Source organism: Molothrus aeneus, chromosome 15, assembly GCF_037042795.1.
Source record: "Molothrus aeneus isolate 106 chromosome 15, BPBGC_Maene_1.0, whole genome shotgun sequence".
Taxonomy (NCBI): Eukaryota; Metazoa; Chordata; class Aves; order Passeriformes; family Icteridae; genus Molothrus; species Molothrus aeneus.
The window spans coordinates 10,700,083-10,726,213 of record NC_089660.1 but is presented as its reverse complement, the minus strand read 5'-3'; the positions used below and the strand labels follow the sequence as shown (position 1 = coordinate 10,726,213).

The 26,131-nt window shown below is 40.2% G+C and overlaps 1 protein-coding gene across 1 annotated transcript in view; it reads left to right on the top strand.

Annotated features, from left to right (window-relative positions):
- RAPGEF6 (Rap guanine nucleotide exchange factor 6) overlaps positions 1–26,131 on the top strand; it is a 122,151-nt gene that overhangs the window by 8,171 nt on the left and 87,849 nt on the right. Inside the window, exons 2-4 of the mRNA XM_066560132.1 lie at positions 17,011–17,081; positions 17,707–17,763; positions 18,741–18,824. Of these exons, the coding sequence (XP_066416229.1) occupies positions 17,011–17,081; positions 17,707–17,763; positions 18,741–18,824 (212 nt within the window). The remainder of the gene's footprint in view (positions 1–17,010; positions 17,082–17,706; positions 17,764–18,740; positions 18,825–26,131) is intronic.

The window sequence follows — 26,131 nt, the reverse complement described above, 5'->3', positions numbered from 1 at the left end:
GACACCTTCCACTAGACCAGGTTGCTCCAAGCCCTGTCCAACCTGCCTTTAACACTTCTAGAGATGGGGCATCTATGTTCCAGTGCCTCACCTTGTAAGAGCAGAAGTGTACAGATGTTTTGTGTCTGTGACGAGTGATGCTGTTTGGTTCTCTGCACAGAATTGGAAGGGTTATTCTAAGTTATCTGTGCTGGCCCTTTATTCCTACATGTTTCACTCTGCTCTTGGGCCATGACTAATGAAAATTCCTCCATCCAGTGTAAAGTCTGCTCTCCAGAACATGGATGTATTAAATAGAAGATGAAATTACAGTGCACTAATAACCCTGTGGACAATGGCTCATGTATATTGGCATTGTTTGCAGAAAGTTGAGGGTTTGTGTGTAGTGAGTCACTGAGTTACACATGACAAGGTAAAAAGCTGTTCCACCATCCTTGTTTGTCTCCTGCACGTAATTTCCAATTCTGATTCATTGAAATGAAGCGGTGAGCAGGAATGTGGTTCTGTTATGGGATACAAGTGAGTGGATATCTTAAAGCACTGGCTCAGCCTTTTCAAACATGAGGTGCACCTATTCCCAATGCTAGTCCAGTTTACATGGAGAAATGTGAGTGCAGTTGGGTCTAGCTGAGAAAGAGCTGTAAGTTAACCTTGGGGAGCTTGAGGATCAAAAAACATCCTGAGTTGAAAGGGATCCACAAGGATCATTGAACCCAGTTCCTGTCCCTGCACAGGACCATCCCAAGAGTGAGTGGGACTGATGAGCCCAGCTGGTGGCTTCCAGTACTTCTTGTGTCTTAAGTCTTGGTGGAATTGTTCAGTCTGAACATCCTACTGAAGTGTAATGGTTATGCAGTATCTGTTGTGTGTAGTTACACAAAAAAGTCAGAGGCCATTGCCTAATCTAACTTGCCTCTGCAGGTTGGGGTTCATCTGAAGGAAGTAAGGCCACACCACAAGTGGTAAGAAAACATTTTGGCTTTGTAATTTGTGTGTTAATGTCTCTTGCTTTCTATGACTCGTAAATGTGCCTGTTTGTGTGGTGCCTGCTGCACACCTTGTGTATATGATTTTCAGATATCTTTCCTCCAAGATATATGTACAGTAATGATTTTAAAGGAAGTTATATTCTAAGGCACTCTTACATGTAAGACTCTTGTATGAGAGGAAGGAAGATGGTGGTGATCTGTGTGTGTTGGTGGTTCTGCAGAGTGAGATGGGTCAGAGGGTGCTTGCAGGAGTTCTGCTCTCAGACCTGGGGGAGGAACTTTCCCTATCAGTGATAGCAGACATCAGTGTCTTCCCTCTGGGAGAGCAGTCCTCAGCCTAAAGGAAATGCTCTTGACTACTTTTACAGGATCATTAAGGTTTGAAAAGACCTCCAAGACCAAGTCAAACCATCAACCCAGCACCATCACATGTTCACCATTAATCCATGTCCTTGAGTGCCTTATACACATGGTTTTTTTGAACACTTCCAGGGATGATGACCCTTCCACTACCCTGAACAGTCTGTTCCAATGCTTGACAGCCCTTTCATGAAAAAAGTTTTCCTAAAATCCAAGCTAAATGTCCTCTGGTGCAGCTTGAGCTAATTTTCTCTTGTCCTGTCACTTGTTACCTAGGAGAAGAACTTTGTGTCCTTCTTTAATCAGTCCAGAGTCTGGTATGCATAGGAACAGTTTGTCTGAAAACACTGTTGTCCAGGTGTGGCTTGATCTCTTCTTAATGCTTTTTTGTTTTCCTTTTTTGAGCTTCTGCTGTTAGAATCCTAATACAGAGTGATGATTCTCAAGCACAGATTTCATTAGCATTGTGCCTGTTGGTTGAAGGAATTTGAGAATCTGGTGTGAATGTAGGTCAGAATATTTAACCAAACCTTTCTAGAATACCTCAAGTTCCTAATCTGCCTGTGAAGTTATTCTCAAAGCACAAAGTCTTGTTCAAATCTCCATCCCTTTTCCTTCATCTTGCTCAGGAAGTTTGGTGTCTGATACTGATGCTATTCTGTATGTGCCTTGGGGTGTTTGGTGTGCAGCCCCTATCTCTGTTCAAGCTTTCAGGGGGATGATAGGATGCCCTGAGAGGGCTGCACATCCTTTCTGTTCTTTTAATTTATGTTTTGTTCCAAGGAAGCCTTTAGAAGGTTTACTCAGTGGTTCTGGGGTTTTCTGGACTGATGATATATTTGTCAACAAGGCTTTTGTGTTGGAGAGGTGATTGTAAAACAAACTCATTGTTTTCACTCTGTGGTTCAGGGCATACTAGAAACTTACACATAGAGTATTTAGAGATATTTTTCAAGCTATTGGCCAGAGTAACTGTAACTAAAAACCAGAGATCACAGCAGAGTGTTTCATGATAATCTTCATACTAAATGCAGCATTAGGGCTCAGCAGATGTGATTGTGCAGGTTAGGTCATATGCTGGTATTGATCAAATATTTCAAGGCCTAATTCTCTAAACTGTGATGGTAGGGTGGCAGTAAATGTAGCTTGTAGGGGGCAGAAAAATAACTCAAATTTCTGTCCATTGCTGTCACAGAAGACACTCAGTGCTCCAGAGCAGCTGTGGGGACCCTGCAGGCCACAGCTGGTGGCAGCAGGCAGGTGGTGCCTGCAGTTTCCTCTGTGCTCCCCCCTTGCAAACACGGGGAGCTGGGGACAGGTAATCTCATCCCTGCAACTTCCCCAGATAGGATTGGTTTGGTTCTTTCCAGGAGGTAATGAGTTCTGCTTCACATAAATCCTGTTAAAGGAGCAAGCGGAGTTAGTGTGTATTAGGGTAGCTGTTCCCAGTCATCTTCCAAGGACCATGTGAAATGTTATTGTTCCAAGATTACTTTTCCTGTACTTGCTTCTACTGTTCCTGAAAAACTGTTTTTTCATTTTAGTGACAGCTGTGACAGCCCTGAGAGTAACACCAGAAATTATGGTGAAGTCTTGGAATTTTTTTATTGGAACTTACTTCCTTTAGTATATACTTTCCCCCATGAAGTGGGGTCATGCACTTAGTTTTGCCTGTGGAGTGATAATTTAACTAAAAGTTTTCACTTATGAATTAAAGTTTAAATATGTAATGTAATATTTTTCTACCAACCTATTTCTTATTGTAGTATCTGAATTAAAAAAAAACCCCTTATTTCAGGGACTGGTTAGATAGTAAAAGTGTGTTTTATGCTTAGCCTGACCTAGAATATGAGCCTACTGCCTTGTTACTGACCTTGCAATAGGAACTTCTTGGAGATACTAGAATAGTGAGAAAGGGCCAGAAAAGGGTGTGGAAGGAGGTGGGAGAGAACTGCAAGTATACTTGGCATTCAGAAAAGTTGCCAAATGGAAAAAACCCCACATTTCTTTTCTGCTTTTGTTCTCCAAAAATGCAAGGGGTGGAGGATAAGCAGTCAAGATGTGTAGGTGTTAAATTCCTCATAGAAGCAGTATTAAAGCTGCAGAATATTGTAGTGAATAAAAAGGTAACTATAAAACAAATAATGATTTTCAAAAGGAAATCACTACAGGTAGGATACCAAACTTACTTTGTATAAGCTTCAGAGAGGAGTTCTGTAATGTTTATTTTAACTAAATAATGTTTCTTGTGTCACATTGTGTAAGGACAGCTGGATATCTGTCTACAGTGCAAATAAATTGTAGGAGAGTAGTAGCCTTACAGAACTTGTGTGAATGTCTGCTGTGAGAGGAAACTGAGGTGCCTGTGCCCAGGTTTTGTCCCCTTGTGGACAGCCCCACTTGTGAGGAGCCCAGGGGAGGAAGCCAAACCTCTGTAGGCAGCTGTCTGACACGTGTGCTGTGCTGCTGGGTGCACTGATCACTGCTGCTGCTGTTTGCTCCGTGGCTCTGCAATAACCCTGTGTGCAGTGGCTGATGCTCCCATCCAGGAGTGTAAAAAGCTGGCAGTCTTCACTTGGAAATGAGTCCCTTGGCATTAACAGGTGGCTTGTGGTGATCTTGTCACTGGCAAAGAAGCTGCACACTTCTCAGAACCATTGCAGATGAACTTCCAGTGTGCAGGGAAGTGCAAAACACTTTGCCAGACATGTGCAAAAATGAGTTTTCCTTGAGAAGGATATTGAGATTACCTTGATAAAGTCTGTTCAGAGCTCTGATGCCCTTCTTGTAAGTGACCTGATATTGCTGTAAAAGAACTCTGCTCGTGTTAGTATTGCCAGACAAGCTGCTTTTAAAACTTGGAGGTCTTCTTGTTTCAATGGCTTCAGGCTTAAAATACAGTGTGTTTCCCTTTGTTTGATGATACTGTGATACACCCTTCTTCCTCTTTTGAGCATTTCAATGCAGTATTTTGGAAATACCCTGAGTTGAGGGAAGCATGCACAAATTAGTTAGCATTCTGCATCTGGTTTCTTGAGGTTCCTTAGCTCTGCTAATTATTGGTTAGCTTTTAGCATATCAAGAGTGTAGCAAATTCTTGATGAAAAGAACAAAAATAACTGCCTTAAGGGATTCTCTCTTTGTAATCTTTTTGTGCCTGTTTAGCATTGACATTTAAGCAGTCCAGTCCTTCAAAGACTGATCATTAGTGAGCCTTGAATGATGGTCTGAAGAGAAGGAATTTTTGTGGTGGTGTGTTGCATTGCAGGCACATACAGTTCCTTTTTGGCCAAACATGAATTCCTATGAAGAGAGAGTTCCAGAGCTGTGGTAATGTTTCTCACTTTGGCAGTTGTATTCGAAGAAGCTGAGGAGTGAGGTCCGTCCTTGTAAACCATGTCATGGGTTTAGTGTTGAAAGGTGATGATACTGATTTTATTGCACTTCAATTTTGGGAGCTTTATGATGCTCTTGTCACAAGGGGTTGTGCATTTCAATGGCCACCAGATACCGTGGGGAGATTATTCTACTTAAATCTGATTTATTGATCCTACATTTTCAGGGTTCTTTGTAACGTGTCCAGCCTCCAGTAGGCTGTATTGATTTGGCTGTGAAACTGTCCTTTCCAACTGTTGCAGAAGAAGTTTCTGTTCCTGTTTTCCATTTGAAGTAGGAAGGAAGCTGGCAGTCTGATGTCAGACTGCTGACCTCCTGTCAAACATGTTTACTGCTTCCCTTCTGTTGGATGCCAGGGCTTCCTTCAGCAAACTCCTCTGTAGATGCCATTATAGGTCACTTCCAAGATGCTTGTCAAAGTCTTCTTGTTCTGCTTCTTCCAAACTGACATGCAGTTCATGCAAGGGTTAAAGGGTATCATCCAGGTGTGATCATTAGAAAAGATGTCTTATCATGCATATCTGGCCACCATTTCAGCCCAGTTCCTGAGCCACTGGGATATGTTCCCTGGTGAAGTCCACAGCTCAAGAGAGGAACTTCTTTCTGTTTTGTTTCCCCTCTGTTCACTTTAGGTAGAAGGCAATTGTGGAGTATGGCAGACCTGTGCTTGACAGGTGCTTCATTACCTATCAGAGCTGAGTACAGCCATGTTTTTAAGAAAAACTGAGAATTTCCCTTGTGCTTATTTTGGGTCTCTCAGATCTGGCTCTGTTAAAATCTGGATCCATGGACTTCATTGTTTAGTTTGGTGAATAGTAATGTTGCTTTGATTTTTGCCAAGCTCTGGTTTGACTCTAGTAGAATGTTTTCTTAAACTGTATTTTTATATGAAATATAATTACATAGCTTTCACAGTTGTGAATGCTAATGTAGTAAAGTGAGACCTCTTAGATAACAGGTCTTCCTTTCCTTCCAGCACTTGGACTGAGTGTACTTGGTAAGTACTGCAGTGGACCAGCTGACTGAGTGAGAGGCTGAGGCACTAAATGCACAGCTTTTCAAGAAAACACACAACAGAGGTGTCTTAATTTTCAGTGTAATTATGTAAAATGTCTGAGCTGCAGTACCAGATCCTTCTGTGTCTCCTGCACTTGGGGGGACAGTGATCTAGAGTGTGTGTTCTCCATAACTGAGGAACAGGCATGACTGTCCAGAGGCTGTGGTGGTGTAATATTCTGCTGCTGTGTCCAGACATTGCCTTTCATCACCCTGTGTGGATCCTCTCTTTTAATGTGAGCTGATGAGTCAAAAAGTTGGAATATTAAAGGAAGGCATTGCATTGCTACCTATAAATCCAACTTTGCTCAGATTAAGTTTTTTATTAGTTGGGTGTTTGGTTTTTTTTTTTTTTTTCATCTTCAGTAAATAATGGTAGATTTGCTGTCTTAACACAGAAGTCTTCTTTTTAGGTGAGACCCTTGATTTGTTTAGAAGTGGGTTTGTTGTGCCTCCATAGAGGCTGTGGTTGGCCAACTACAGAAGAAGAGCAAGAGGTTGGAGGAATCTCTGGTGTGGTACATTACAAATTATGTTGACCATGGTTTCCTAGGAATGAGGAAGGTGGTAGAATTGGCTTGTTTTGGTTTTGTAGTCAAGGCTGATTGTAACCTCTGGAGTTTTTGGTCTGCCTAGGATTGAATGGCTCATTGGAGGAGAGGTTTCCATATCATCTCCTATTCTGCAACCCAGCTGAAGGAGCCCATGTCTCACATGTTATCAATTAGTACCTGTTTGATTTAGTGTGGAGGTGGAGGAGACACTTCCTTGGCACCTTGTCTGTAGTTCTGTGGTTGTTAGTCACGAGTTTGTTGCACTTTGTGAAGCTGGGTAACCTGGTGGGTAGGCTGCAGGATTTGGAGCTAGAAATTCCTGACTAACAGTATTATCTTATGGTTGATTCAGTCTTCTAATGGTATGCTTGTTTGTTGTTCCTCCTAATGTTGAAGTTGTTAATTTTCTTAATTAGAATTATTCCCTTTGTAATATTATGCATCAGTGATCAATGTAATGACTAGGGAAGTGCACAGGTATCTGTACCTCTGACATTTATTTGATTTGATTTCAAACTTGAAACCTGTTAACCTAGTAGATGAATATGCATATATATATAACTCCTCAGTTTGGATCTGTAAGCTTCTTTGTGGTTTATGGCACAGGTATTGCTGAGAAATACAAAAGTAGATGTTAAAGTGTCAGAGCATCAGTTCCTAGAGTTCTGCTGTGGAGGTTTACATTCAAATGTTGCAGTGAGGTAAATCTGGCTAATTCTTTGCTATGAGCAAAGGTGCAACGAGGTGCTGATTAATCCTTTTTTCTTTGATGAGGGATATAAGTATGTTTGCCACTGTATGGACACAATGAACACAGGCATGGTAACTTTTCTCAACATGTGAGAGGATATTGTAGTAGTTGAGGTATTAGTAAAGTTTGTGGGAATCTATATTCAGGTAATTTAGACTCTTTAAGAAATATTGCCTCCTATACATTGCAGTAACTTTCTTGGATTGATCTGTTTGCTAGTGCTTGGGTATCCTAATACCAGCATGCAGAAGGAATTACTGGTGAACATATTACTGCTGCCCACTACAGGAATTCCTTCATCGTTCATAATGACATTATTATGGGAATTAAGTAGCTGGAGGTTGATTTTTCTTTTTTCCTTCAGTGACTTTTTTGAAAAAAACAACCTGTAGGAGAGCATTACAGTTGTGTGATATTTTTTTCTCAGTTACAATCTCATAATTCTCTTCCTGTTTTACTGATGCACCAAAACATTTTTAGGCAGTTAATATGGCTTTATTCCTCTCCCTTACCTAGATACTGAGTGGGTGATTTAAATTACAATATTGATAAAGATCTCATTTTGCCTTCACTATTATTTATTTAGCAGGACTTAATTTCCTGACAGACAGAATCTTTGCTTGAATTCACAAAGAAATGAGAAATTACACACAGAAAAATCGTATATGTGCCATTAGAAAAATAACAATATTCTTACCCATTTGTATTAAATTCTGACAATCAATATGATGGAAAAAAGCTACAGTAAAATGCAATTATTGTGTCTGTCAGTCCTCCTCTGTGAGATACCTGCTGAGCTGCAATAAGGGAGCTCAGTTATTCACTTGCTGCAAAGATACATTGGGCAGAACAGGATGAAAACATTGACAGTGGAGTGTTTCTATGTTACATATGAACCAGCAGTTGCTAGTCCAAGAGGCAGGAAAGAGAACAAGAAATAGAGCATTTTCTGCAGTAAGAGCAAAGTCGTGTGTAAGTAACAGCCCAGATGTTTAACATGTCTGAGCTGCACTCAGCCTCACTCCCAGGCTGACCTTTGGATTTCATCCTCCACCTCCTCTCTCCTCATGCCCAGGTTTCTGTACCAAATTTCTTATTTAATAAGAATGCACCTTTTTTTTTTTCCTAAATGTTTCAGTCTTCTGACCTTTCCTACTACAATTCCTTCTTTTCTTGGAAAGAACATTTCAGATGTTGACGCTTTCCTCTGAAAAGAGCAGGGAGTTTCTTTGTGAATCAGAGGAGCTGTGTTTTTGGAGTTATAACCAAAAGGTTTTAACTGAAATACTGCTATTTGATGGATGTTTGTCCTCTGGAAGGGAGGTAGGTAATTCTGACAAGTGGTCAGCTGCTTGACTAACAAAGTGTGGACTGAACTGGAAGCCACCCATTTTTTTGGTGGACTTTAGGTGATTTTTCAAGAGCCTGGGTTAGGAGGCTGATTTTACGATCTTTGTACTATTTAAAAATGTTTGGTATAAAGTCTTGCTCTTTGATAGGGGATAATTTTGTATATTTTGTGCTTCCCATCCTGTTGACCTTCAGGAACTTGAAAACTCAAGTTTTACAACTCAAAAAAGGTAACTTGCTTTTCTGTTATCAGCATTTAAGTCTGAAAGATATTTTAAAATTAAGTAATGTGTGTCTGGTAACTTTGTGGTGGTGTTTTAGTTGAAGGCACTTTTTCATAACTGTACTTTTATTCTTAACTGTGAAAAGGGCTGAATGGTGCTTCAGATACTCAAAACTCTCCATGAGCTGCTTGCTTTCAAGCAGGGACATTTGTTGTTCTGTCTCTCCAGTTCAGGGCCCTTGCAGCTTCACTCTGCAAAATCAGCTTTTCTGAAGGAAGTTTTTTTGTCTGGCAAAGTCAGGGTTCCAAAAATGCTGACTCTGTGATGAAACAGCAGTAAAAATAATACAAAATTTCCCCTCCCTCATTCCTTTAGATGTTTTTCTTTCTACCAAAGTCCTATATCAACATAATCCAGGGTTCTGAGGTGGAAGGTGTTTATCTGGATTGGGTGTGGGGAGTGATTGGTGAGTAGAGAAACTTTTTGTTTTATTTTCATGTGGAAAGACTTCAGTTCTTTTATTTTGCTTTTAGAAGTATGCTATTGAATTGAGGTATTTTCAGTCCATCAAAAAGCTGTAATAGTGGCTCTCGAGTCTCTGTATTTAAAGGTCTGGCTTTTCCAAATTTTCTTAAGGATAGTTTGATTCTTAGAAGTGCAAGTCTGTGCCTGTAGCCCTGTGCATGTTATAATGAAATAATAAAAAATAATATATAAGGAAACTATTTGCCCCATTGAGGGACTTGTTACTTTTTCACAAAAAATAAAATAAAAATCCAAGTGTGCAAATGATACTTCTTACTGTCTGCAAAAATAAGAGCGAGATTTTAGTTTTCTGTTTGTGGCTATACTGTTATTAATGGATGCTGTCAATGGGAATTGCTCCCTGGGTTTACAAGAGTGAAATGAAGTCTCTCTTAATCTCTTTTCTCCTCCATGTAGATACATACAGTATATACTATAAAGATACTATAATAACTAGACTGACATTTCCTTGTTTGGAAAAACCAGTATCTGTCATTTGTGTAGGTAAATGGGAAGTGAAGAGTTTAGGGAGGAGTACTCTATCATAGTCAGGATATGATCCATAGTTGTCTGATGGACATAGGCTCCAGGAGTCTGGGCACATCTGAAAGTCCATAAATCAAAAGAATTCAAGTTTTTGGTCATTTTAAACTGTTCAGCTTCTTTATGAAATATATGCCATTATTTTTTTCTGAATAATGGAATATAGCTCTGAAGTAGTTGAAGCAGTTTGTTGTATACAAATGTTACTGTGTGCAGTCTCAGGCAGTGACATCAGGTCATGCAGGAGTTTGCTGTTATGTTCTATGAAATGTTCTTTAATTAGCCTTTTGGAATTAGTCGTGTTTCCTACGTGCAATGATGCAGCTTCATTCCTTAGGCATGCTGCTTAAACTCTGCCATTCTCTGCAACATACTTTAATGTCCTTCATTCATAAAATTTTCATTTGTCTGACTGACTAATCCGTCCTTTCTCTTCCCTAACAATGTCTCAGTGCTTGTATTTAGTTTTTATTTTTAAGTGGCCTCCAGCTAAATAGGAGGCTACTTTAAAGGGAATTGTTCCTTTAAATAAAGAGCTCTGAGCTGATATTCTATTGCATCACTTGCATTTTTATTGAAGTCCAATGTCTATGCCACTGAACAAGGAGAGCAAATAAGCTAAGATTGAAGAGTTGCTTTCCAGTTCATCTCATCGTGTTCTTTTTAGTTTAGGAGCTGTATACTCTGTTACACTTGTTTAAGTGGATTTTTTTCTCTTCCTCCCACAAGTTTTGGGGGTAGCTGACAGTGTGTAGGGTGGGCTCCTTGAACCAGCATCCCTAAAGTTGGTGAATTTGCTCTGTAGATATCTGAATGTGTAAAATATGGATTAGAGAACTACAACATGTTTCTGTGTTTTTATTTCTGGTATTACACTATCAGGAAAGAATTTGGGAGTACTATTTTTAAATTGGCCTTAAACAGAAACTAAAGGAAACAGCACGGATTCCTGCCTTCGATGAAGCAACAGGAAGGGAAGCAATGAAAACCATAAACCATGCTGAGTAACATTTCCTCTCTTCTGCTGCATCCCCCACCCCCCAAGGGTGACAAAGTCTTTATTGAGCCTGACAGGATTCCTAATAAAAGCTGCATTCAATCTGTATAAGGAGCCTGCTGAATCACTGAGAAGCAAGTAAAGGCATTGGGCTGGAGGGAACCTCCCACTTAGAGCTTACACAGCTTGTGCTCTGTGCTCCAGGAATCACCTCTGTTTGCTTTACTGAAATCTAGGCACTTTAAATAACAACTTTAATACAGAGAAGTTCAGACACTGTCCAAGAGGCTGTTGAAATCCTTGTCCTGAAACCAAATGAGTGCTTGATTCTGCTGGAGTTTGTTTCCAGCCTTGTTTCTGCTCAGAGCACTGAAAAGAGACAAGAAGCTAAGCAGCCCACAAACAGAAAGGTACCTTTCAACCATGCAGCTTCCTTCCCTGGAGGATTTTGTACCTGATGGTCTTTTTGAATGCCATTGGAACTTGGGAAGCTGTTGCCATATGGTTTAACTGCTGGTTCAAAGGCAGAAATGTGTGTCTCTTTCTTTTAAAGTACATTCTCAGGCACATGACTGGATCTTCATAAAATCTTCAGAAAATACTAGTATTTTGTTTGCTCTGAAATATATAAAATATGCATCCTGCCAACTGCCTTAGCTTGGAAAAGGGAAGGATGCAAAATCCCATCAGTCATCCTTTGTGCTTTTGTAGAAGCAGGTTCTTGTGCGACCCGGGGAATCCTGGGTGGCTCGGTAGCCTGCGTGGGCTGGCTCTGGGGAGCCTTGAGTGAGCCAAGCATATGTTCTTGCAGGAGGAATTTAATGTGTTTGGAGTGGATTGAGAGACAGGTTTTGTGCAGCTCTTTGGGACAGGTTTGCATGTGAGAGCAATCTGTCTGGAACTTGCTGACACAGCTGGTTTTATGTGCAGCTTTGAAGTGCTGGTGCTCTGGTGCAGGTTCTGCTCTTTTCTCATTCCCTGAGCAAAACTCCTGTCTGACTGAATAACACTTGCCAGTCTGCTTTCTTTGGGAGCCCTTGTTTCAGGTTCAGGGTGGATCTGGGGTGTCTGTGAGGCCCAGGCTCGTTGGGGTTTGGGAGCATCCCTGGATGCTGCAATGAGCAGCTGTCCCTTGGCCAGGGGCTGATGCAGCTGTTCCAGCTGTTCCGGATCTGGGCTGACTCTGCTGCTGCCATGAAGGACACAACATGACAGGCAGTGCTCAGAGGACTCTCTGGGGGTTTATCACTTCCTCAGCATCCCTAGTACCTGACTGCAATTACTGAGGTTGTCTCTATGTGAGATTAATCAGAATTTACAACTATGAGGTCATTTCAGAACAATTTATTTTCCTTAGAAATAGACCAGATTTCCTGTTTAGTGTTTAATAATAATAGTAATAATAATATGTCACTGGAACACCTGGCTGAGGTCACATGAAGTGAAGCATTAGTTTTTTGTTTTGTGTTTTTGAAGGATGAAGTTGCTTTTGATGCAGTCATTCCATCTTTGTTTCAGAGCTGCTTTTTTTTTTTCAATTGGTTTTAGTTTTTGTTTGGCTTTTTTTTTTGCCTAGGGGTTTGGGGTTTTTTTGTGTTTTTTTTTTTCCCCCTGCTTTTACCCCTTTTACCTCCTGCTTTTAACATTACAGGAAGATTTGACTTGGACCTTGTTGTGGACTTAAAGCATCTGGATGCAGGTCATGTGAATTAGTTGTGCTGGCTGGAGTTGTTGTTGGTTGGGAAAATTTGTGGTCAGAACTCCATGTTCAAGACCACTGTTCCAAGTTTGTAAAGATGCTTCTTGGATTCAAAGACAGAGATTGGGTGAGAAGAGGGTGAAGCAAAAGAAAATTATACCTACTTGCAAATGTTGCTCATCATTGGTGCTGCTGCGCTGTTGGTGCTTTTTCAGAAGCATTGAGATCTTGGTCATATTTTAAAAAGATGCCAATAATGAAACTTAAGGGTGACCACCACTTCCTCAGCAACTTTGAGTTTGGATTATATTTTTCTGATGATTTTTTCTGGCTGACTGTAGTTACTTCTTTATTTTCAAAAGTTACATCTTAACAATTAAGAAACTAATATTTCACCATCTTTGCAATAAAAAATAGGAGTGAATTATTTTCAAGAAATGTGTTGGGATAAGTGAGTGATGGTGGTAGTTAGCTTGTGGCTTTACTTTTGTATAGTGAGATTTTAGTTGATGCTTCTTTTATTTTCCCCTCCTGTGGTATCTCTGAGAGTTAACATCTGGCAGGGAAAATGAGAAGTGGTCTGGGTATTCAGATGGCTCCCTTCTAACTATATTGGGATGAGGATGTTACCACAAAAGAATATATATTTATATAACATGGTATTGTTACTAAAATCTCTGTGTTTTTATACCACCTTTGCTTGAGCAGCTGGTTAAGCTTTTTGCTGGAAGTCTGTGTGTGCTGGAGCTGATAAATCTGGTGCTGCAAGCAGCTGAGGCTGCTGCTGACCACACTGCTGTGATAACAGCGCCATCCGCAGAGCATCCCCTGCTTCCTGCACTGCTGCTCAAGCCCAGGTTGTTTCATACAGTCTGTTCTGTCATGGGAAGAATCTGAAGACACAGATGTCCTCTGCTTTTTTTAAACACATCTGCTGTGAGAACTGGAGGCAAGGAATGATCTGTACCGGGCGGCTTGGTGCAGGATCACTGCAGTTGCAGTGTTCATGTTTCCTCTCTATGGTATAGAAAATCTCCTTTCTCACAGGGTTAACAACTGCCTGATTACTCTTTGCTCAGTTTCCCACATTCCCTTGAGTTGCTGGAGCTGCAGTTTTACCTAGTTGAATAGATAATGTGAGTTAATTTCTCTGTAAATAACCTTAGTCAAGGTTGTTTTCTGTCAGAGATTGAAGAAATTGTTGAGGGCATAGCATTTACAGGTAGATCCTGTGCTTCAGTTTCAGCTATTATTTCAGCTGATGAGGAGCTCTGAAGAAAAGATTGCAAAATAAATTCATACTGACCTTGTTCATTAGCTTAGAGCGTGTGGAGAAATTGTGTTTCATCAATAGTTGTGTCTCAGTTGGATTTTGACAGAAAAAAGTAAGTAAAGAGATTACAAGGAAGGATGTGGAAAGGGGCTGTGAAATTCAAGCAAATGTTTTGTGTTCTGCTGATATGATGCTGAATGTTGCCCTTTGGGATCAGTTTTCTTAGCGAGTATCAGAAAGTATCTGTGAAAATGATCTCTGCCCTTTGTACTGAAGTTATGCTTGTCCTCTGTTTCTAACTGCTGTGGTGAAATAAATATGTTTTTAAAAATAAAACTGAAAATCATATTAGAAGCTATTGTAAACTTGGAGTTAGAGAAAAAAGTGCTTTCAGCTCTGTTGGAGGAGGATTTTTGGGAGCGTGGTGCAGCTGGATTTCAGCCTCTGTCCACGAGGTGGCCACAGCCCCTGCCCATGTCCAGCCACCCTCAGATTAATTGATGTTCTTTGCTGGCAAAAACATAGAATGAGACTCTAAATACAGTATGTGAAATGTAATTTTAGTGCTATTTTAAGCACTTAGTCTGAAATGAGTTGGCAGTATAGAGAAAACTTTACAATTTTCATAGGTAATGGTAATTTTCATTTTATTGGGAAAACCTGGGATATATGCACTGCATGTACTATACCGTCCTGTGTTAGAATCTGAAGTGGCACCTGAGGGAGAGGAGGAATTCTACCTGGTTGTATATATTTAAACAAGCAAAAAAGGCTTTCTACCAAGACATGGAAAGCGGATTGGATGGGTATATTCGAGGTACTGGCAGAAAGAGGCAACTTGCAGCCCTTCCCAGGAGATTGCTGAGTTGTTCTTTTGCTCAGTGGCACCCAGAATCACCTTCTCTGCATGACTGGGAAGAGGGGCTTGCTTTGAAAGTCAGGTATTTTTAGAGAAAGCAGTACAGATCCTGATTTAAAACCACCTGTAGAAACCTCTGTGTGAGGAGCCAATGTGTTTAGCTTGTTGATGCATCACCTGGCTGGGTAGTGAGTTACATTTATCATGCAGTTTGTTATTTATCAGCATTAGAGCAGCAGTAGTGGGCAGTGTAAGTTAAATCCCTTTTCCTGGGTGAAGGAATAGGAGCCTTTGCCTTCCCTGTGCTGTGCTCTGCTCAGCTGTTCCCTCTGCTGCTGCTGCTGCTGCTCAACAGATGAGGTTGGACTTGGGGGATGCTTTCCAGACATGTATCCCTTTAAGCAAATGTTTCTCTCTTATATTTGCCAACTGTTTGATCATTAGGCTCTTCAGTGGATCAGTACAGCAGGCCTGTGTGCTGCAGGTGGAGTGCAGGAGTCACTCCAGGCTGAGGGAGCCTGCAAAGGGGCCTCTGCATTCTGGGGAGTTGTAGAGAATAGTTTACAAGTCAGGATGTGGTCATTTTTCATATGCAGAAGTTAAAAACTTTGTGATTAAAAGGGGAACATAGGCTCTTGTTCTGCTTACAGTTTTCTGTAACTCATAACTACAGAACTGCTTATCTAAAACATTGTCAAGATGTTCTGTTACATGTTAGTCCCAGTTATGTGAAAAAGTACTGGAAAATGTAGGAAGACCTATATAGACACAATGACTTATGAAGAATTTAAAAATTCAGCTTTAATTTTAATACCAAATACTGATTCTTTTCTGGCTACCCAGCTTTCACAGGAATTGTGGGTATTCTTCTTTTGGCCTGGGAGAGGCAGACATTATTAACTGCTAAGCCACTGTATGGTCTGAGTATGTAGTTGCTGCATTTCTATGCCTGATGCTTTCAGGTGGAGAAGTTGAGGTAGTTCCCTGCTCAGAAACAGGAAAAGCTCAGAAATGGAGCTGTTGGTTATGTGAAATGACCCTTTGGCTGCCAGGTGCCCACCTCTCACAGGCTGTGGTGTGCTTGGAGTCTATCCATAGCTGGTGCTCCAGGATGGCTTCACTAACAAAAACGTGTTTGTGGCAGCTTTGGATGATTAAAATGAGATTGGATTGTGTGAAATGAGTGCTTTGTAAATGTGCTACAAATTCAGGCCTTCTGTTTAATTTTAATGGGATTTGGTAATGACATTTAAATAAAAAAAATCAGAGTTTTATTGGTTTTACATGGTCTGCAATTATGTCTGACCTTTCATTTGATACAACAGTCCATATCAGTTATAGTGCTAAACATGGACTGTGGAGCCAAAGAACTTTTCTGAAGTAAATCCATTGTAAATTCTGAGGCCAGCATTCATATTGATTTATCTTTTGTAAACACTGGATAAATGCAGCACTTGAAAATTCAGAACATACCTCCCAAGGCCAAGAGGAGAGACTGCCCTGTGGTGTATAATGATTTTGTTGTGTGTGTATTTGGCTCTAACAGCCCACCTGTTCAGGACAGTAAATTAAGTGCTGAATGGCCCTAGTGAGCTGTTCCCTGCCATGTGGTCTGCACCATCAGCACAGATATTTTTGTGACTGAAGAGGATTCTGTCTGGTGAGAGGTTTAAACAGCTGTATCTCCTAATTACAGCTTCCATGTAAAGTTCAGTTCATAAAGCAAAATAATCTTCATGTTTTAATACATTTGTTTCTGTGGTTGCTAGTGACACTGATGTGATGTTGACTAGTGGCAGTAGGAGTGAGAGACCTCTAAAGCTTTATTGTTTTCATCTTTGCCAAAGAGTATTTTGGGGTACTTTTTGGTGTTCCCTCCAGACATGGACTGGGCTGAGCAAGAGAGGCAGTAGGATGGTGTAGTTTGTAGTGGGCCTGCCAGCTAGGTCTCAGGTGGACATGAAAGAGTTTTTTCCCATCTAAGTATAACCCCTTTGCTATGAAAAGGTACTCTGGTGCTTCTCTGCATCCTATATAGTGGCTTAGGTTTTTCACTGGTTTTGAAAAATTCCTTCTTTAAAGAGATCTTAGAAGGTTTCAACAATTTTTGACCTTGGGTGAACTGGCCTGCTCTATTTGTCTTATTCCATGTGTTGCTTGCTGCTGTATCCATTCACATAAATAATAATTTCAGAAATATTTTTAATAAATCTTTTTTTTCAGGTCAGTGGTTATGCATCAGTTGCACTTCACTCTTTTCACTGCCACAGCTCAAGTGTAGACAGGGTTCTTCAAGTCTGTGTGTGTCCTGACCTATCTATTTGTCTGGGCTTTATATACTTCTGTATAACTTAGTGCAGAATCTGAAAAGTAACACTGAGTGATTAGATGTGAATGAGATTGCTTATGTGGTTTTTTTTTTGGTTTTTTTTAGGACTTGAATACTATCTATTCTTTCCTTCATGGGCTGGACATACTATCACACTTCAGGGAACATCAGCTAAGGTGAAGTACTCTGCAGTTTGTGTTTTTTAATACACTTACATCTATGACATCCACATTTTTGTGGAACTAAGCAGAGCTTTTGTCTGCCTGCAGTTTGAGGTGGCAGAGCATTGGCCAAATCCATTGCTGAGTTAAGTCACTGCCATAATATGGCACAGAATCTAAACTAATTAGCTCTTTTAAGAAGGAAGGCAGAGCTTACTCCTGTTTGCCTCCCATTTGTCTACTGTGTAGACAGTACTCTGTCTTAACTCCAGATTACAAAAGCTTTTTAATGCTTCAGACATTCTGATGGTCTCAGAATCCATAAAATGGAAGGCCAACAAAGCACAAAAAGTGCTTTGGAAGTATTTTAGTTCCTTCAGTTCTGTTGCTATGGGTAATTCCAATGTGTGGGAGTGATTTAAACACTTGGAAAACATGCTGTATATTATCTATTTGGATAATGAAGAGCACCGTAATAATTTGAATTTTCCAGTTAAGCACATCCTTTGTTTAGAACAAAAGAAATAGTTGAATTTGTGGTCTTAGAGCCTGAAAGTGCTTCTACTGAAATGCAGTGATTAATGTCTTATGATCTTTGAGGATTAAAATTGAATTTAAACTTCTCTTCCTCCTCCCTCAGAATAATGTCGTCAAGCGCCCGCTATGAGAGGTACAAGGGCAACCAAGTTCTCTTTTGGTGAGTACACAGCACTTGTTGGAGTTCTTCTGCAGAAATGTGGGCAAACCCAATGTTTGCATGTTGTTCTATGTCATTTGCTTTTCAGTCCTTGTCAGTAATTGGCTGGAAGCTTTGGCAGAGGTGGTTGTGGCAGCAGGGCAGTGTTGGCGTTTGAGAGGTGCCCGTGACAGCAGCGGGGGTGTGTGTGTGTGTGTGTGTGTCAGTGACACCAGGTGCCAGGGCAGGCACTGTCCCCTCTGCAGTCTGGTGACACTCAGCTCAGTAGGTGGCACTGTATCCCTGGAGCTGGCACTGCCTGCACAGAGCAGCCTGTGCTGGAGAGGCCTGGAGCTCAAACCCCATCACTTTACACTGCAAAAATTGGTATTTTAACTTACAGTTCTCTAGGTTCTTCCTGGGAGGAAAATATACTTTTATTTCTCTCATATTTTAGCATTGCTTAGGGCATATTTATCATCTCACAGCTAATCCTAGCTTTCTGTATAAGGCACAGCTTCCAGCACACCCAAGTCTAAAACACCCAAGTCTAAATGAGATGCCACCTGCTCGTTGGTGTGGTGGGTATGTGTGACACACACCTGCTCCAAGAGCAGGTCAATATCTGTGTGTGGGCTTGTGTGCTGTCCTGTATTTACAGCCTTTGTGTATACTTTCACTGGAATAAAATGTTTTCATTAAAATTTCATTTTAATAAAGTAAATTTTTAAGCTGAGTTAAATGTCAAAATTAAGTATAAGAAACAGCCCTTATGTGAATGTTTAAAAAAAAAAATCCTAGTCCAGTTGGAGTTCCCAGGTTCTTATATTAAACTGGTAGAACAATAAATCATTTATTTTACGACAATAATATTTTGAATAACATAATTCTAACATATTCTAAAATAACATAATAATAATAGAATTATGTTATTTTGAATAACATAATTCTAAGGTGCTGCAAGAAGTAGTATATATCAGTGATTTCTTTTCTTACAGTTCAGAAACTATTGCAAGATGCTGGTATATCCTGCTTTCTGGATCTGTGCTCATGAAGGATTCAATGTTTTTGCCACCTTGCAGGTAGGTAAAATAGAGTTGTTATTTAAGGCAAGTTTTTCTTTTTAGTAAACGCTTCCTATGTACTTGTGTTACTGTAACTTTTAAAGAATTTTAAAATAATTTCATAATTTTGTTTTTTCTAAAGTATGGTAGTGAAGTAAATGTTCAGCCAATTCAATTTAAATGTTCTCAGACTTCTTCTGCATGTTGAAATTTCTTTGTGTAATACTGCACTCAATCTAGCTTGGCTTTTTAACTTCGTAAGAGAATTTGTAGTCAGCTTATTACCATGGGGTCTCTTTGAATAATCTGTGCTGTGTGACTGTTTTGGATAGAGTTCCCTGTCACAAAAATATGACTGCAGATCACATAGCTGCTGCCATTTGGTCAGAGCTGTATTTAATGGCACATATGATTTTTATGCGAAGCAAGAAGGGGCCAGCAGCATCAGCTGTGGAGAGCTTGTGCCAGGAGCCCGTCTGTGTCCTGGGGCTGAGACACAGTGAGCACTGACATGCTTTCACTGAAGCACATTATTAGACTTGAGCTGAACTTGGGCAAGTAATGCCCTGAGTACCCAGAGTAATACTCTGCTTGACCTTGCACATCACTCATTTTTATTTCACTGTGTTTCACTTGACTCAGCATGAGCTGACCATGAGTGCACAGACTTAAGGCCAACTCCAGCTTACATTCATTTCTGTACACTTGAATTTGATAGTATGTACTAGTAAAAACATACAGGACTGGATTTTTAAACTCAGTTAATTTAGGCTGGATATTAAACACTTAATGCTCCTTGAGTGACTGAAGGTCATTGAGTGAAATTGTCCAGAGAAGCTGTGGCTGCCCCATCCCTGGAAGTTCAAAGCCAATTTGGATGGGGCTTGGAGCGATCTTGTCTAATGGGAGGTGTCCTTGCCTATGGCAGGGGGGTGGAACAAGATGTGCTTTAAGGTCCCTTTCAACCAAAATCATGCTATGATGAGTCAGTTATAAGTTCAGGAGTACCAGCAGTGAGGACATGGCATGCTGGTATTTGCATAAAAACTCTCTAAAATCAATGTTTTGCAAAACCTGGAGTAAGTCACTTAACAAGCACCATTGCTTGTAAGGTTTCTTGTGCCTTAAAAAAGAGAAAAGCAAAGTCGACCTGTTGTAGTTAATTCACAGGATTACAGCTACATTTATTATGGATAATGAGGGTGGTGAAAGGGTCATCTGTTAGATGGAGCTGCTGGCAGGTTACAGCTTATAAAGGGTGGTTCCTGGGATGTTCTGTGTCCTTAGATGGTGAGATCATGTGGAAAGGAAGAGAATGGACTCCTGATAGGTGTCTAGGGCGTTCAGCTCACTTCCTTTTTGTTTGAAATACAGTCATTTTCATGCATAAAATAGAATGTGTTTTTTCTTCAGTAGAGTGGGGTAAATTTCAGTTACTTTCCCTGTTTGGAATACATTATATGTCATATTTCTAGTTGAGGGAACTGCAGTCATCAGACACAGGCTAATTTCATATTAAATAGTGCCTTGGATAAGTTAGTAGTTTTCTTTCATAATTGTAGTTAGCAGCATTTTAATTACATTTGAAGTAATACTTAATGTCGCTCTTTATTCTTTGTCCCCACCATGTTCCTGATTATGTCAGTCATTCTGAATGGAGGCTTAACCACACATGTATAGAAAAGCACAATATTGTCTTTATTCTAATTGCCTCAGATATTACAGAGCTATTCTGTGTCACACAAAACAAGGATAACTTGCTGCCATGTTCTGTTTGCCTGATGTGTATATGATCCTAGACCTGTAATATGTTTGTGAAATAAACTTTATGGGAGAGTATGCTGTGTGGGATATTGCTTTATCCATGCAATCATTTTTCAGAATTCAGCCTTGCACTAGACACTAACTGCCCAGCATTAATTATATGATAACAATTATATAGGAAACTGCTGTTACAATTGATTGTTAGTGAAATCCTTGCAGTCTCCATAAATAATCATAGCCAGTGGAAGGTGGTTATGGCTTAATAACTGTTTGCTGGTATATCCTCACAGTACTTGTCCTTTTTCTGTCATCTGCCCTGTGATTACCTTGATGGATAGGAGGACACTGTAGTAAACAACTGTGAACTCAACCTGGAGAAGATGCTATCCTGCTTTTTGCCTGCCCCCTTTCATCCACTGCCTATGAGAGGTTTGGGAAATCCTATTTTTTTCTGCAGAACTCTTTGAAATAAAATATTCTGTGGAATCCAACCTGAAAGAGGCTTAGCCCCTTGAAAACATAAGGAGGTGGGCAGTTACTGCTTTATTAACTTTGTCTAAGTATTTGATGGAACCTGGGGCTCACTGTGCTTGAAAGGGGCTTTTATATTGACTTGATGAACTTGTATTCAAGTTGTCATTCAGAAATTGGTTTAAAAATTGGAGGAGTAAAGCTTGCATCCAGGCACAGTAAATCTATTCAATATTCTGACACTGATGCTCATGATGAGAGAAGCCCTGCGAGATTTTTAAGCTAAGATGCAGATAAGTCAGGTACAGGGATGGCATAATCTTGATTACCCTATTGCCTGGAGAATGGATTTGTTAATAGATTTGGCATAGGAGGAGAAGAATTTGCTTCTAACATGAAAGTGATGGCTGGAGTAAAAGAACAGGATTGACGGATTTGTGGAAGGAAAATCATGTCAGCAAGTTAAAGAGGTTTTGTGTTAACCTTACTTGTTAATGAAGATAATTCATGTGAACAGGATATTTGAAGGAGATTACTCACAGCAAGATTAGCCATAGGAGATGTATCAAGGACCTGGAGGAACTTTTGAAGCCAATTATGTGGCTGACAGCCTCCTACAGCTGTGAGAATTGAACCTCCAAGGGAAAAATACAAACTCTTGAAACATTCAAGATGTAGTCATTGTAAAACAAACACTTCTCTTTTCCCTGTCCTTCCCAAATCTCTCAAGTGGAGAAAATTGGAATCATTGTTCTACTCATGTAGTGCATTGCTTGGCTAAAAACAACTGCTTTATTTGAAATGGCCTTGTGGTTGTGTGGTGTCTTTTCATGAGAAGTGTAGATGCATCAATGACTCAATTAGCTATTTCTCTTTTCTTTAGTAAAAGGAGAAGACCCAAATGCTTAGATCAAGAAAATGTTCATAATAAAAGAGGAACTCCATTTTTGCATCATGATCAACAGCTTGGGTTGAAATTATTTTAGCTTGTTTTGTAGTAGTATTTGTGAGTAACAGTATTTTTATGCAACTGACTGTGACTTAATAGTGGCTGTTAATAGTGTTTACATCTATTGTGTGTAAAGTGCCAGAAGCACAGAAAATACTGTGCTTCTACAGCACTGTCAGTGATGGAAAGTAAGAATGTGAGATTAGAGATTTGCAATTTGAAGAATTTAAAGATTAACAAAATGTCATAATTTAAATGTATGTAACTTTGTTCTCAAACATACTTATACCTCAAATGCACTATCTAAAGTCAGATCAGTTTTGCTTCTGAAGCCTGTAGGGCAGCTTTCTGCAAATATTTGTGAATTTGTACCATTTGCTGCAAAAGTAAACGAGTGGCTCAGAGCTCCTGTACTCCCAGCTTCTGACAGTGCAAGGTATTTTTGTCCCCTGATTCTTCCTTTTCAGGTTTAACTTGAATACTGCTTCTGCTTAGACTGCACCTGCTGTATCCAAGCTCTGTCACAGTGCTCCTCAAGCTCTGTTCTTCCTCTTCCTCATCTCCATCCCAGTCCTAATGCCTGGAGTGTGAACAGTGTTTTTCCTCCCTCAGATCCCATGATCTGGATCCATGTGTGCCAGTCCCCTGCTGCCATACAGTAAACCTAATTTCTGACCAACTGGCACTTGCCAGTAAGGTTCTGAATTGTGGTAATTGTTGCCATAGTTGGGATTTAAGTTTCTTACTGTGTTACTCTAAATATTGCAATACAATACTCTGAGTGTATGTTTACTTCACACTGGAAAGCTCTTCCCAGCTAACTGTTGTGGATGATTTTCTCTGCTCTCTTAAAGGGAGCTTCAGGCTTACATCCCTCTGCTTAGCAAGTCTGAGAGATTTAGTACTGAGCACAGGATAAAAGCAGTGGTTATTCAGTTAATTTGTGGCTCTGGATGAGGTGATGTTTTCCTTGGATGGTTCTGTTAAGTGGTGGCTGTAACTTGTAGCATTGCCTGACAGCCAGTAAGTGAAGCAACAACTTGGGAATGCTACCAATAAATGTATTTGTAAAACTAATTAATTCAGATAGAGTTGTTCAGATTTAAATTCTTCTGGCAGAGCTAGTGCTGGCATGAAAATACTCGGAGGGAAAAGGGAATGTGGATGAGAAGAGGCAGCTCACCAGTGAGAAGCTGTGTCCTGCTCTCCTGAAGTATATTGGGCGTGCTGGTGTTGAGTAAGGGCTGGGAAGATGCTGCAGACTAAGAGTACATAGTGCATCTTGTTTGATATAGACTAAGCTTCTAAGAAAGTCAAAAAAGGAAAAAAGACTGTTCTGACCTGTCTCAATTATATGGCTGAATAATCTTGTCCGTATTTCCCCTGCACCAATAATTTCCTTTTGGTCTATTCATGGTTCCTTACAGCAGCTACCCTTTAGAAATTTTGTGGACTGCAAGGGATGCTGATTGTGCCACAGAGTTTTTTTGTTGGCTAAACTTAAGTGCAAGAGAAAGGAAATTAGAAGGGAAGGGGTCATGTATGGTTTGTTTATAACTAAAATAAAATTTTACTAAGACTTTACAATCCCATGATCTGGAATAGCTGGAAATCTGCACAGAAAGTGGTAGGTGAGACACAGGCTTCCTCAAAGGGTTGTCATGTTCAGTGTATAAAGTAATTAATACAGAGATCTTGAGCTTGCAGCCTGCAAATTGAGTAGCATGTTATACAGCCTCCAAAATAATTTCCAATTAGAACTTCAGCAGGCTTAAGAGATAAACCTGCTAAATGTTGTTATTGAGAGCTAATGCAGAAATGGGTTTTGATGACTGAGCATTAATTGAAATAGGTATTTTGCATTCAGCCATGTATCTTGTGGTGTCTGGTTTCCTTTAAACCATTTCCTGATGGAGTTAAGTATTATAATATTTTTCTAATGAAGTTACTTTGAAGAGCTCAGGACTTGCACAGCATATGATATCTCATAAACTCTGCCACTTGCATTTGCTGAAACTTTTGGTCCGTACTGATGGACCTTTTTCCCCATCTCCTTGTCCTTTTTCACAAATAGGGACATTTGGGGCTGTTCAGCAGCTGCTGTGAGGCTCCTGCTGCAGCTGTGAGCCTCTGGCAACTCCCCACCAGCCAGCCCCATTTTCCAGATCATGGCTGGGCTGAGACAAATCTAGTGAAATTGAGACCTCCACGGAGATGCCAAGAAAAACAAATTATTCCTGTGAGGATTTTGATGTGGAGTGTTCTTCTGTGTCATAAGGGCAGTGCAGGAAGGGCAGATCCTGACTTTTCTATCCACAGTCCCTGTGGCTGTTAATGCCTGTTGTGCAACTTCATGGGTTTTCCCTCAGTGTTGTTTCCCGAACAATGACAAATAAATTTAAATATTAAATTACATTTTTAGAGTAATTAGATTGGTGTTTAATAATACTAATGGTTATTCCAGCCATTAGTATACTTGTGTGGTACATTCATTGGTAACAGAATGCATTTTATCTTGGATCTGACCAACAGCAACTTTGCAGTCAATATCCGGGGGTTTGCTGGAGCAACTGTTCTGCACAATAGATGCTCTGCAAGGAGAGGAAAAAAAATGCTTTTCATAGCATCACAGAATGGTTTTGGTTGGAAGGGACCTTAAATCTAATCTCATTCCAACTCTCTGCCATGAGCAAGGACACCTCCCAGAATCCCAGATTGCTCCAAGCCCCACTCAGCCTGGCCTTGAACACTTCCAGGGATGGGGCAGCCACAGCTTCCCTGGCAAGCTGTGCCAGGGTCTCCCCACCCTTTAGTAAAGAATTTCTTCCTAATATCTTATCTGAACCTACTTAGGTCAGCTTAGAACCATTCTCCCTTGTCCTGTCACTATATACCCTTGTAGCCCCCTATAGCTGCACAAAGTCACATTTTCATCTGTTAAAAAACCAACCAAACAACGTATTTATTCCTTATGCATCTTGTCTCTTCCAGGCCCAGTTGTGCCTTTCTGTACAAAATCTTTTTGCATGGAAGAAATGCATCCAGGTTACTGGATAACTGGGGTCGTGGGATTCACTTTGCAGTGGCGAGTACAATTTATCTTCATCATTATGTGCCTAAAAGCAGCCTGACAGGCAGACAGGCAGTTTGAGAGACAGCTATATTCATAAAAACAAAATACCTGCAAACTCTTTGCTTGTTATCTTGATAAACTGGTATATCAGGGCCCTGGCCCTGTTGTACGTGTAATACAGTACTGAGTATTACTGCAGTAAAACTCCTGCAGGTAGCTTTATTGACAGTCACAGATAACTGTGCATTATTGACACCAATTTTCACAGACAGGATAATGTTATGATTTTACACTTCCTGGAAAATACAGAACATGAAGTACCTGACATCCTGCCATTGAGAGCTTTGATGTCTGAAATATCTGAAAATACTGTTTCAGGATGTAGTAGAATATTGTAAATTTGAAGATGCTTGCTGATTAGTGTTGAAACACATTAGACAGTCTCAGTCTCCATCTGTTTGTAGGCTGAAAGCTCTTCAGGACAGGCCGTGTTTTTACCTTTAATGTATGTATGATATTCTGAGTAATGAAGAATAAGAAGCTATCAGTATTGAAAAACTTGAGCATATTGATATCAGGAAGTGTTTGACTAAAATGTGATGGCTGTTGCTTAAATTCACCAGTTTTGCCATTCCAGATGTACTTCATCACCAAATACTCAGGTTGTGCAACAGCTGGATATGAGAATTTTCAGAACATTTGTGTTCAGAAAGCTGTGTTTGTGCTCATCCTGTTTCAAGGGCTACATTCAAAATATGTTACATTGGAGGAGTTTCTAAATAGTCTACTTTATAAAAGTAAGGTCCAGTACCTTAAAGACGTTTTAACACCTTCCTCTTCTGGGGAGTGAGCATGAGAGTGAAATGGGAGTATTCTCAGGTACAGAAGGGTCCCTCCAGTGATTAATTTTATTAATTTTATTCTGTTCCCTGTGTCATTGCAGTCAGGCACATACTCAGGTGCCTGCACTTCTGAGGTGCTCTGCAGTTGCAGAGAGGTGAGCAAATCACACAGTGGAAAAGGGACAGATGAACCAAGGACTTTCACAGAATCACAGACTGGTTTGAG